The sequence below is a fragment of the Thermobia domestica genome, chromosome 10 (assembly GCF_964235325.1).
Source record: "Thermobia domestica chromosome 10, izTheDome1.hap1.1, whole genome shotgun sequence".
Classification (NCBI taxonomy): Eukaryota; Metazoa; Arthropoda; class Insecta; order Zygentoma; family Lepismatidae; genus Thermobia; species Thermobia domestica.
In genome coordinates, this window is record NC_137463.1 from 85428490 (window position 1) to 85441639 (window position 13150).

The following is a 13150-nucleotide window of genomic DNA, read 5'->3' on the forward strand; positions in this document are numbered from 1 at the left end:
TCATGTAAATGGTACTCATCTTCCCTCACGACCCGTCCTTGCCATTGAAAGAAGCTCCGCAATTTAGATTTACAAAATGAATTTCACTAGGAAATCACAATGGGATAGTACCGCTGCATGCTGCGCCAATAATGTAATCGACGCTAGAATTCCGCCAACCCTCAGCGCGAGACACTATTTCAGTATCAATCTTCCAATAGCAAGGGCCGGGAGCTGGCGGTGGCAAGAATGGCATTTTGAAATCTACTTCGATGACATCATGATAAGAGAGTGCGACTGGAATTGTACGTATATGGCTGTATTACTGCAGCGCATAAACTCTTTGAAATGTATGCTCAGTCGATTCGACTCTTAGTCCTAGAAGTGCATTGGGTGAAAACATGCAGTGAGTTTGACAAAAATAAAGCGCCTTTTAACTTTAGGACACGTATAAGCTCAAACAAAGTAGAACAAGGTATGGTAGGCGTCACAGAATCGTGGTAGGTGTCAGAGAATCAGAGATGGGATCTACAATAGCATTGAAATCCCCGACAGTTATACAATGAGGAATCCCCGGAGAAAGTAAAGAAGGAATGGTAGTTACATAAAACTCAATTTTCTCTTTTGTACGTAACTCGGAATGACCATATAATGCTATGAAACAAATGGTCTGAATATAACATCGTATAGCTCTTCCTTCAGGTGCTAACACAACAAGATCATAACTGAGACCCTTTCGAACCAAAATCGCGACACCAGTCTCTTGATTGCGGAGAATAATGGCTTGATAATCTGTAAGAAACTCAAAAGATAAAAGGAGAGAACTTATTTTTTTGTAGAAAGCAAACATCAGGTTAGCGGCTTTCGATAAACTGTTTTAGAAGGGCCTTATTATGATCGGAACTGATACGGTGATGATTGAGAGATACTAACTTAAAGGAATTTACTGTTAACATTTTAAAATCGCGCAAGAAGAAAACAAAAAGTAAAAGAAAATACTTTCAAAAGTGAAAGGGAGTCTTTCCCATGAACACTGTAGCAAACTTACGTATTTTGAAACTAATATAACACATACTGTGATAACTCTCCTTTCCGAACACAAAAACAAACACTGCCAGGTACAACAACATAACATACAATGTTGACGAAAACCTGGAAAACAGGTGTGAAAGTCAATACCGAAAATTAAACACCCACACCTCAAGGGAGTTCTGAGTCAGATATTGCCCGATGTTGTGAACGTAATTCGAGTGTGTCTACTTGATCTGCCCAGCGGGTAACCTCCAGGACACACTTCTTTCTTTCTCGTAAAAGTTCGAGTGATTTTCATTTGTTGCTGGGAAGGAAAATCAGCTTGCACGGAAGTACCGATGCGTTGAGCTGGGGACGGGGCATTATTGTCTTGTACTCCAGACGAAGAACAAGCCACCACCGTTAACACTTCTGCGCCGGCGGACGAGAATAATCTGAAAGAAAACGTAAACAAAAAAAAAACGAAGATAAAAGAGCTAATGTAGAGGAGAGAGGAGTCGCTAAAATTAATTTTCTTTAACGAGGACGATTACGAAAGATCACTTACTGATTGAAATCCAGATTATTTTCCAATAGAGTAACTTCCAATAAACCTTTTGTTATTGTTAATTATTCCATATCGGACTCCCGAAGAAAACTCATCGAAACAACTTATTGACCGTGCCAATAGCGACTACTCTCAATCATGACTCCGTTTTCTTTCATTTAGAAATAGGAAAGAAAGAAAGAAAGTAGAAGGGTAAAAGAAGGAGGTAGGTAAAGAAGAAAGAAAAGAGATAGGGTATTTTAATGAGAAACAGATTACTGGATAATTCCGGAAATATAGTAAAAGGTCGGGAGAGTCGTTGAAAGACGAATCATTCTAAATGTTATTAACGACTAATCAATTTTGGAATGCTTCGGAATAGACACATGTTCCCTCATACCACCCAGACCTAGCTCCAGGCACCACGATCATGGGGTTGCCCAGACCTAGACCTGGAAATGAGAAAAGTGAAATTTAATTCTTTGTAAAGTTATTCCGACCGGTGACTGATAACTATCCAGCATCTGAACTCTGTCCTCTAGGATCGACCACACATATGAATTAGCCAAGGAAAAAAAAAATCAAACTTATCAACTCAATATAAATTTATGTATCGCATCAATAAAAGTCTCAACTTCCTGGAAGAAAGATGTCGTATTTAGGCTTATTCTTCTATTTTTGCTTCACTCCTCGAGCCGATTTAAACCATTAGTGACGGTCCTTCATGACCTAGGTTATTTACCTTAACACATATATATTAAAACATGACACATATATTACAGATGTTAATATGACAAATGATATCACTAAAATTACTTATATTAAATCTATCATGCATTCACACGCTCACTCACTCAGGACAGTGTATCTATGTTTAAAGGAAACCAACTAACTACAAAGGTACAAATAGTTTATTACATTCATAGTGAAAAAAAGGACAAAACAAATAATTATGAAGAAAATATTAAAAGCACAAGTTCTTGGTTATATATTAATAGAGTACATAGTGTTATATTTTAGTAATTTTTTATATATTCAATCATATTGACAAATGAAAAAGAAAGAAAAAAAATAATTACATATATTGTATCTTAGGCATGCTAAATCAAAATTATGATTTGCGACATACGCAAAGGAGACACTTATTTCACTAAAAAAAAAATATGAACAAAGAGGAAAGAAAAAAAAACTTTTAGGTGTATTATAACTTATATGAGTCTCTACCTCACGTCGAGATATTAAAATATTAATAATTTCGAGCGTCCAAATCACAACTCACGCACTAGTCGTAGTGTCCAAAACGTTTCGCTCCATTTAACTTAGTTTGTGGTCATTTATATATATCTCTATATGTATATATATATATCTATTGGTTTACAAAACCATTCGTCGTCTATATTTGGTTTGTAACTGGTAACAGTTTATATCTGCAATCGCACACTGCTACGTCTATACCCATCTAGGGATTTCGAGAAAATAACTTTCACTAGAGGAAGTTTCTCCTCTTAGACGGTCTATTTCCAAATTTATTAATCGAATAATTTCAAGTTATTTATCCGACACTGGGACACTTCACGAGACCTTTCATTAGGATCACTTTCGTATATGTTTATACATGGTTCGGATTAAAAAAAATGATCTTCCACAGGTGTACGGAGTATGATGGTTCAAATTGAGGATAAAAAAAAAAAACTGGTCAAGTCACAGGATACACATGAAGGTGAGAAGGATTCAAGGTGCACTTTCCACAATGGTTTTAGGTTAATTGCTCAGGGATAATATTTGTTATGATGGGGGTTACGTTTAGACCTGCCGATATTTTTTCAATGCATGCCATTATATAAGTACAGAGGTTATCACTTACATTGATTCAGAAGAAAAGGAAAATTATTTAAGTGCACGGCGGTATTCTTAACAAAATCTACATTCTTAAATTCGTCGGAAGACTTCTGGTAAACTATAGCAACCAATACACGTTTTTTAGGGGGACTGACACGAGCGCTCTTACATATATTCATAATACATTTAATATCATACTTTTACTTTAACATCATATTCACATACTAATTACACATACATTTCGAAGTATTTATTTCTCTCTCTATATATATATATTTATAATAAATGCGCACACATTTAAATTAATCACCCCAACAATAAAATTTTTCAAGGTTGCAACATTGTCCAAGAAAACAAATGACTTCCAACATTACATTTGGAAACAAATTAACTTTTATCTGATACCGCGCGTCTATAAATTTTTAACTTTTATATAATCAATTCGGATTTAAATCATGAAGGAAAAAAAAAACTTTGTGAGGCAGGCACGTAACACAGAGCATTTCTAGATATAACTAGGTAAATCAAAATACAATTTCTGGGTCCAGGTTAACTACAAAGTAATTGAAAACCAAAACAGAAAGGAAAGTGACCAACGGATTAAAAAAAAAACTTAAGAGGGACGACGGTGAAAGAACATAATCGAAGTGTCGTCAAATACTAAGTCTTTGTTCATTTCAGCGATAGGTCAAAATGTGATGGAGGACCCGATCATTATCTACTCCATTCATGAATCGTGTCTTGCAACGTCTCAGCTGGTAATTTCAGATCAGAGTTGTACGTTAAATAAATCGTAAGTAACAAGTTCAAAATCTTGGGGGGGGGGAGGTTGAAAAAATTAAAAAAGAACTTGAAGAAATGAAGACAGAGAGAGAGATAGAGAAGAAGGAAGACGAAGAATAGGGGCGCCAAAGACTTAAGTGAGAAATAACTAACGCTACAAAGTTAGAAGTCGAATTTCGCTCTCAACAAAATCCATAGCCAAAATATTCTTAACATGCCAAAAGGGTTGTCTACTCAAATACGTAGACTCAAGGGGCGCCCTGCTGCCAAGGATGCAAGTTCTGTGTCCATCAGATCCCAATCCCACAAGAGTTGGCTTGTAAGATTGAAATCCGATCCCCGTATCCGGCCCAGACCAGCAGGAAAAAAGGAGGGGGGAAAAGGGACCAGGTAACTGCGTCCCCAATTTTGAAATCTCTAAGTAAAAAAAAAAATATTCGACCCCTTAGAAAAACTAAGAAGGTTCGAGGACAGTAATGAAACTAGAATAGAAGTATTATCTAAGATATCCCTAACTAATGATTTGCCGAAATAAAAAAAAAATTAAATAAACTGAATTTTGGATCGGTGATTTCTATGCCAAACTTCACCGATAGCTACCCCGCGCAGACACGCCACAGTCTGGGATGTCGTTAATTTCCCTCGTCTAATTAAACTAAGAAAAGAAATGAAAATACTTAAAGGGACTAGGGGTCGACATCCGGGTACGCGAAAATAAATTTCAATAACTAATTGTTTTGATTCTGTACCCAGTCAGAGCTGTCGCCTCCATGAACATTGTAAGCTAGCCCGAGTAGGTAACGTGAAGGAAAAAAAAAATCTCACGGAGCAGGGTATTCTATTTTTAAAACCGACCAGAAGATATGATTCACTACAGCCCTGTTGTCTAACTACTATTGTCTTTTCATAATTTATTATTCAATATGTCTAGTCAGCGATTATATGATGCTACCCATTCTATCAGATGGTATTACTATGGTTGATTACTATTATGACACATAAACTACAAAGTATTACCGTAGTCCGACTATATATCGCCCTCCGGTCCGCGTGATATTATGGTGCAGGGGTCAGAACCTGAGATGTTTGTAGTTACACGTATCTATTTAATATCTATATATCAACACGCGGCGAAGTATTCACTGGGCTACTATATATTTAACTATATGGGTGTCCTATATTCTATATTCATTTACTACAATATTCATATACTTATTAATATTCATATTCACATTAATATTCATTTGCCACGACGCTATATTCTACAAACACCCTGTTTCCTCTATCTACGCCCAGCCTATTTACACATTTCATCATAATACTTTAAAATCTATAATCACTACAAACATTTTCCCATTCCGATCACCGCACGACAATCTCACTCGAACCCAAGACTCTTTTACCACACACACAATACTATGTAATACTTGGTAGCTTTATTAATAACGAAAGAAAAAAAAATCCTACATACGTTCACTGAAAATAGAATTATCTGCGATAATGTCTAATGTTTATAAAATTCTGCATCAACAATGAAATTCTACAGCCACGAAGAAAAATGGACATTTAATATATTTTCAAAGCGAAGAACTAGCATCATATCGCCCGACTTCTGTTAAAAATTTACGTATTGTTTATTTATTTAAATATTTAGATTTCTAGACTATGCAGAATGTTGAAACTTTCAGAATATATTAATTTTGGGTCACTTGACCTAACTGTACATTCATATGGGCTGTGAATTATACCTTCTAGGTTTTATTTCGGAAAGAAAGGTCAATTTCATGAAAACTAAATCACTAAGCACCTCGACAGAAGAATGGCGGTTAGTACTGACTTTTGACACTAGGGCTAGCGACGATATAATGAACCCTTGAACAACTGAATGTGACCTTGTACACGGAATTATTATACTATATTACGTTCACTTAATGACGGAGTAATAAAATTTATCGCATAGTAAATACTACACTGTCCAACACACTCTTTCATCACTTAATTATCACTATCACTGATACTACATTACAAATATACACATACTACTCGAATTACAAGACACATCATGCCACATTCATACTACACACTACATTAATACATGTTATACTAATAAATATACACAGAAATCATTCAGGTTTTACCGTGTTAAATCGGCTCTATGAAAGGTAACGAAAGGAAAGAAATGAACAGGGCCAACTGGCCCTTATATTTACTAAATCATATTCTTTACTCGACCTATTTAATCGATGCCCTGAGGGGACATATCGGAGTATTAGCTAGCAATAGGACCCCTGCCCTGAAGGGGCAGGAACCCGGAACAAACTGAATGTTCAACTCATCCCGCTGGAAGCCGTACTCCCAATTTGGGAGTCAGATAGGAGCCCTTACTGAAATTTACACGTGCATTGTGATTACTGGACTGACTACCACAAAATTAAATACCGCCATGTTACTAATAAATAAATACAAAAAGAAATCACATCCACTACATACACGAACACAAACGGTAGTGAGGCAGGCCTTACGTAACTAGAAAAGGAATAATTTTAAGGATAAGAATATTTTAAGGGAGAAAACACCACTCCTCCGAAACTGTTTATAAATTCCTAAGAAAACTCGCAAACTGATGCACTTTACAAAGCCTGTCCATAACTAACAATATCTGCACAACATGGCGTCATCTATTTTTTATTTCTTCAGTCCGGTTTTTACTGAAATTTAATAGTTTTTTGGCTCCTAGAGACTTCCAACGATTTTAGGTTAAAAAACTCCCTAATATTACCTTGTTTGCAGTTTTCTCACTCCGTTGCAACCTTTTAAGCTCGACGATCGAAATCTGGCTGTTGTCAACAAGATTTTCCGGCTTGGAATGGAATAATTGCGCCCTAATATCATAGCGTGGGTTTATCAGCCAATCAAAACTAAGCATTTTGGCGGTGGGGCTTTGAAACGAATAAAATTTGGTAAAATCTGGATCAAACTAGATTTTAGAAGGACCTAGGTATCTAAAAGAGAGGTGAAGGGTGGTCCTGAAAATTCTGTCGAATTTTAGATTGGTTATTTGATCTGGAAAGTTCCGTCCAATAGTGGATCTATATTTTCGGATAGCACTGACACCGTAAGAATTGTAATAATCCATTTACATATACATATGCAAGACTTATAACTAATTTAAAATATAAATAAAGATATTGATTCCCAAAACTATCATTCCCAATGAATTTTTTACAGTTTTTTCATGTTAATTTGAAATAGAATAACAAATAAAATTACGAATTATATGAACAGCCAGAAATTTTTTGTTAAACTTCAGGTACAGTCGGTGCAAAAAATTTCGGGCACCCTCCTATTAAAAACATAATTTCATTAGACTGTAATGGCACATTACAGTTCCCCGGCGTCGTTAAAAAAAAATTTTTGTTTGAATAACAAAATTTTGTTGAATAGAATTAACATGTATTAATACTAATAAACTAACTACTCAATCATACACTCATGCACTCAAATGAGACAGTGTAACATTCACTTTGGGTATTGAGATAGAAGTTCCCGTTTTTTGTCCTCAGTACAGTTGAAAAGTTTAAGATTCTGGAAATTGTGAGTTCACCTTTTAGGTAGCAGGAAAACACGAGGTAACCAGTTCGCAATGTTCCCATCGAAAGTGGGAAAGCGTTCAATATTCCGGAGGGACACTTTAGAGCTCATACTAACATAAGTAGGGGAATTGTTAGTGGGAATTAACATATTATCCTGCACAATCGGAGTCGTCACCGGATTTACCACCGACGACGTAGTAGCGGTGTTATAACTACCCATGTAAGGGAAAGGGATTTTGTTGGTCGTATTGAACATGTTGGGCTCCATCCCCGGACCAATCGCACCCATGAACAACGACTCAGAATGGCACCCATCTCCTTTTCCCGGCAACACGCTATGTGATTGTATACCTCCATGTAAGGAGGGAGCACTCACGCTAGTGACCGTAGTCGTCACAACACTCGACTGATTCGGCACACTATTAGAATTGAACCACGACTTTGGTTCTGACCGATACATGGGGTAGTGAGTCGCAATATCCCGTGCATCAACTGACGTTAAATTTTCTTTTCCTGCGCTACATGTAGTTGTTATCGCAGGTAATATTCCTGAGGAATCGCTACCGGGGAAAGGATAGGTTACCTCTGATTTTTCGCGACTAGATTTTGTCATTTCTTTTCGAATATTTACTATGTCATTTTGAATTTTCAAAACTTTCTGGTCAGTTACTTCCAGTTCGGTTTTCAATGATAAGTCTGACAAGGTTGACTTTAAACTATCAATTTCGGCCTGCTGTGTTTCCAGTTTATTGTCGATTTTATGTAATTTTGTGTCCATTTCTTCAATTTCAGAATTTACATGATCTAATTTACTTTCAGTCTCCTGCTGAAGTTGCTTTATGGACTGTTGAGCCTCGCATCTGACCAAATCGATGTCAGTAGACGTTTGCTCTCTCAATTTGTTTATTGAGGAAGCAAAGTCCAAACATATGTTGTCTATTTTGTGAGTTAATACTTCGAATCGAGATTCGGTTTCTCGGTTCGAGGCATCTATTTTTTCATTCATTTCCCGGCTATTCTTATTCATTTCGCGTCTCATCTCTCGGCTATTATTATCTATTTTTTCATTTATTTCGCGGCTATTTTCATTTATTTCGCGTCTCATCTCTCGGCTATTATTATCTATTTTTTCATTTATTTCGCGTCTCATTTCCCGGTTATTTTCATTCATTTCTTGTAGCATTTGTTGCAATGAAAGGAGGAGAGCGTCATTATTAGATGACCCAGTCTTCCTTTTCTTTTCTTTGGGTTTATCACCAACTGGATCCCCATCTCTTTCATCATCATCGAGGTCAGATATCTCCACTGGAGATATTTGGCCTCGGTTCTTCGGGGTACTATACCCTCGCTCACCGTCCGAATCGGGATGCTCATTTTCTTTTTCAGAGGATAAACGCATGGGTTCACGCGACTGGTGGAGCTTCCCCTCACATTCTTTACAATATTTGACTATCTCACCAGCCCGGACCTTTTCTGCATTTTCCGCAGTATCCTCTAAATTAATACAACTGAAATGTATCCATTTCAGCCCACATTCGTGACACCTCACTAGCCTACGAGAGACGCGAGCTCTTTTCTCACTACTTTCTAAAGTACATTGTGTACATGAGACTTCCGCGTTCTCGTGTGATACGACTTCTCTATTGGTTGCCATAGCTTCGACCCAAAAAGACACAATATAAATACATACAATTATATTCTTATAAACTAACAATACTTATTATTCAGGTACTATTCATAAATTAAGGAACTCCTATCTAATTCCCTCCTTGGGTCAACTTCCAGCATTTTCAAATTTTAGAATTTGACAAATTCCTTCATTTCCCCCTTTCTACAGAGAGAGACAAAGATAGCAGAACAGCCAATGACTATAATTATTTAATCTCACTGTAACTTTTTAATTATACACCTTTTGTGGCCAAATCAATATGTGCTCGATCCTAAACAGTGTTTAATAAATAATTTCAGATTCGTTACCAGGGAAAACAATTGTTTCCATGGTAACTGTCCGATGTCAACGGTCGCCAATATTGAAAGAAAACGTAAACAAAAAAAAACGAAGATAAAAGAGCTAATGTAGAGGAGAGAGGAGTCGCTAAAATTAATTTTCTTTAACGAGGACGATTACGAAAGATCACTTACTGATTGAAATCCAGATTATTTTCCAATAGAGTAACTTCCAATAAACCTTTTGTTATTGTTAATTATTCCATATCGGACTCCCGAAGAAAACTCATCGAAACAACTTATTGACCGTGCCAATAGCGACTACTCTCAATCATGACTCCGTTTTCTTTCATTTAGAAATAGGAAAGAAAGAGAAGAAAGTAGAAGGGTAAAAGAAGGAGGTAGCTAAAGAAGAAAGAAAAGAGATAGGGTATTTTAATGAGAAACAGATTACTGGATAATTCCGGAAATATAGTAAAAGGTCGGGAGAGTCGTTGAAAGACGAATCATTCTAAATGTTATTAACGACTAATCAATTTTGGAATGCTTCGGAATAGACACATGTTCCCTCATACCACCCAGACCTAGCTCCAGGCACCACGATCATGGGGTTGCCCAGACCTAGACCTGGAAATGAGAAAAGTGAAATTTAATTCTTTGTAAAGTTATTCCGACCGGTGACTGATAACTATCCAGCATCTGAACTCTGTCCTCTAGGATCGACCACACATATGAATTAGCCAAGGAAAAAAAAAATCAAACTTATCAACTCAATATAAATTTATGTATCGCATCAATAAAAGTCTCAACTTCCTGGAAGAAAGATGTCGTATTTAGGCTTATTCTTCTATTTTTGCTTCACTCCTCGAGCCGATTTAAACCATTAGTGACGGTCCTTCATGACCTAGGTTATTTACCTTAACACATATATATTAAAACATGACACATATATTACAGATGTTAATATGACAAATGATATCACTAAAATTACTTATATTAAATCTATCATGCATTCACACGCTCACTCACTCAGGACAGTGTATCTATGTTTAAAGGAAACCAACTAACTACAAAGGTACAAATAGTTTATTACATTCATAGTGAAAAAAAGGACAAAACAAATAATTATGAAGAAAATATTAAAAGCACAAGTTCTTGGTTATATATTAATAGAGTACATAGTGTTATATTTTAGTAATTTTTTATATATTCAATCATATTGACAAATGAAAAAGAAAGAAAAAAAAATAATTACATATATTGTATCTTAGGCATGCTAAATCAAAATTATGATTTGCGACATACGCAAAGGAGACACTTATTTCACTAAAAAAAAAAATATGAACAAAGAGGAAAGAAAAAAAAAAACTTTTAGGTGTATTATAACTTATATGAGTCTCTACCTCAAGTCGAGATATTAAAATATTAATAATTTCGAGCGTCCAAATCACAACTCACGCACTAGTCGTAGTGTCCAAAACGTTTCGCTCCATTTAACTTAGTTTGTGGTCATTTATATATATCTCTATATGTATATATATATATCTATTGGTTTACAAAACCATTCGTCGTCTATATTTGGTTTGTAACTGGTAACAGTTTATATCTGCAATCGCACACTGCTACGTCTATACCCATCTAGGGATTTCGAGAAAATAACTTTCACTAGAGGAAGTTTCTCCTCTTAGACGGTCTATTTCCAAATTTATTAATCGAATAATTTCAAGTTATTTATCCGACACTGGGACACTTCACGAGACCTTTCATTAGGATCACTTTCGTATATGTTTATACATGGTTCGGATTAAAAAAAAATGATCTTCCACAGGTGTACGGAGTATGATGGTTCAAATTGAGGATAAAAAAAAAAAAAAACTGGTCAAGTCACAGGATACACATGAAGGTGAGAAGGATTCAAGGTGCACTTTCCACAATGGTTTTAGGTTAATTGCTCAGGGATAATATTTGTTATGATGGGGGTTACGTTTAGACCTGCCGATATTTTTTCAATGCATGCCATTATATAAGTACAGAGGTTATCACTTACATTGATTCAGAAGAAAAGGAAAATTATTTAAGTGCACGGCGGTATTCTTAACAAAATCTACATTCTTAAATTCGTCGGAAGACTTCTGGTAAACTATAGCAACCAATACACGTTTTTTAGGGGGACTGACACGAGCGCTCTTACATATATTCATAATACATTTAATATCATACTTTTACTTTAACATCATATTCACATACTAATTACACATACATTTCGAAGTATTTATTTCTCTCTATATATATATATATTTATAATAAATGCGCACACATTTAAATTAATCATCCCAACAATAAAATTTTTCAAGGTTGCAACATTGTCCAAGAAAACAAATGACTTCCAACATTACATTTGGAAACAAATTAACTTTTATCTGATACCGCGCGTCTATAAATTTTTAACTTTTATATAATCAATTCGGATTTAAATCATGAAGGAAAAAAAAAACTTTGTGAGGCAGGCACGTAACACAGAGCATTTCTAGATATAACTAGGTAAATCAAAATACAATTTCTGGGTCCAGGTTAACTACAAAGTAATTGAAAACCAAAACAGAAAGGAAAGTGACCAACGGATTAAAAAAAAAACTTAAGAGGGACGACGGTGAAAGAACATAATCGAAGTGTCGTCAAATACTAAGTCTTTGTTCATTTCAGCGATAGGTCAAAATGTGATGGAGGACCCGATCATTATCTACTCCATTCATGAATCGTGTCTTGCAACGTCTCAGCTGGTAATTTCAGATCAGAGTTGTACGTTAAATAAATCGTAAGTAACAAGTTCAAAATCTTGGGGGGGGGGAAGGTTGAAAAAATTAAAAAAGAACTTGAAGAAATGAAGACAGAGAGAGAGATAGAGAAGAAGGAAGACGAAGAATAGGGGCGCCAAAGACTTAAGTGAGAAATAACTAACGCTACAAAGTTAGAAGTCGAATTTCGCTCTCAACAAAATCCATAGCCAAAATATTCTTAACATGCCAAAAGGGTTGTCTACTCAAATACGTAGACTCAAGGGGCGCCCTGCTGCCAAGGATGCAAGTTCTGTGTCCATCAGATCCCAATCCCACAAGAGTTGGCTTGTAAGATTGAAATCCGATCCCCGTATCCGGCCCAGACCAGCAGGAAAAAAGGAGGGGGGAAAAGGGACCAGGTAACTGCGTCCCCAATTTTGAAATCTCTAAGTAAAAAAAAAATATTCGACCCCTTAGAAAAACTAAGAAGGTTCGAGGACAGTAATGAAACTAGAATAGAAGTATTATCTAAGATATCCCTAACTAATGATTTGCCGAAATAAAAAAAAATTAAATAAACTGAATTTTGGATCGGTGATTTCTATGCCAAACTTCACCGATAGCTACCCCGCGCAGACACGCCACAGTCTGGGATGTCGTTAATTTCCCTCGTC

General features: G+C 35.9%; 1 protein-coding gene across 1 annotated transcript in view; it reads right to left on the bottom strand.

The window, feature by feature from the left end:
- Positions 1-1195: 1195 nt before the first annotated feature.
- Positions 1196-13150, bottom strand: part of LOC145661532 (aminopeptidase Q-like) — a 36752-nt gene continuing 24797 nt past the window's right edge. The window contains exon 4 of the mRNA XM_081726853.1: positions 1196-1445. Coding sequence (XP_081582979.1) covers positions 1196-1445 — 250 coding nt within the window. The remainder of the gene's footprint in view (positions 1446-13150) is intronic.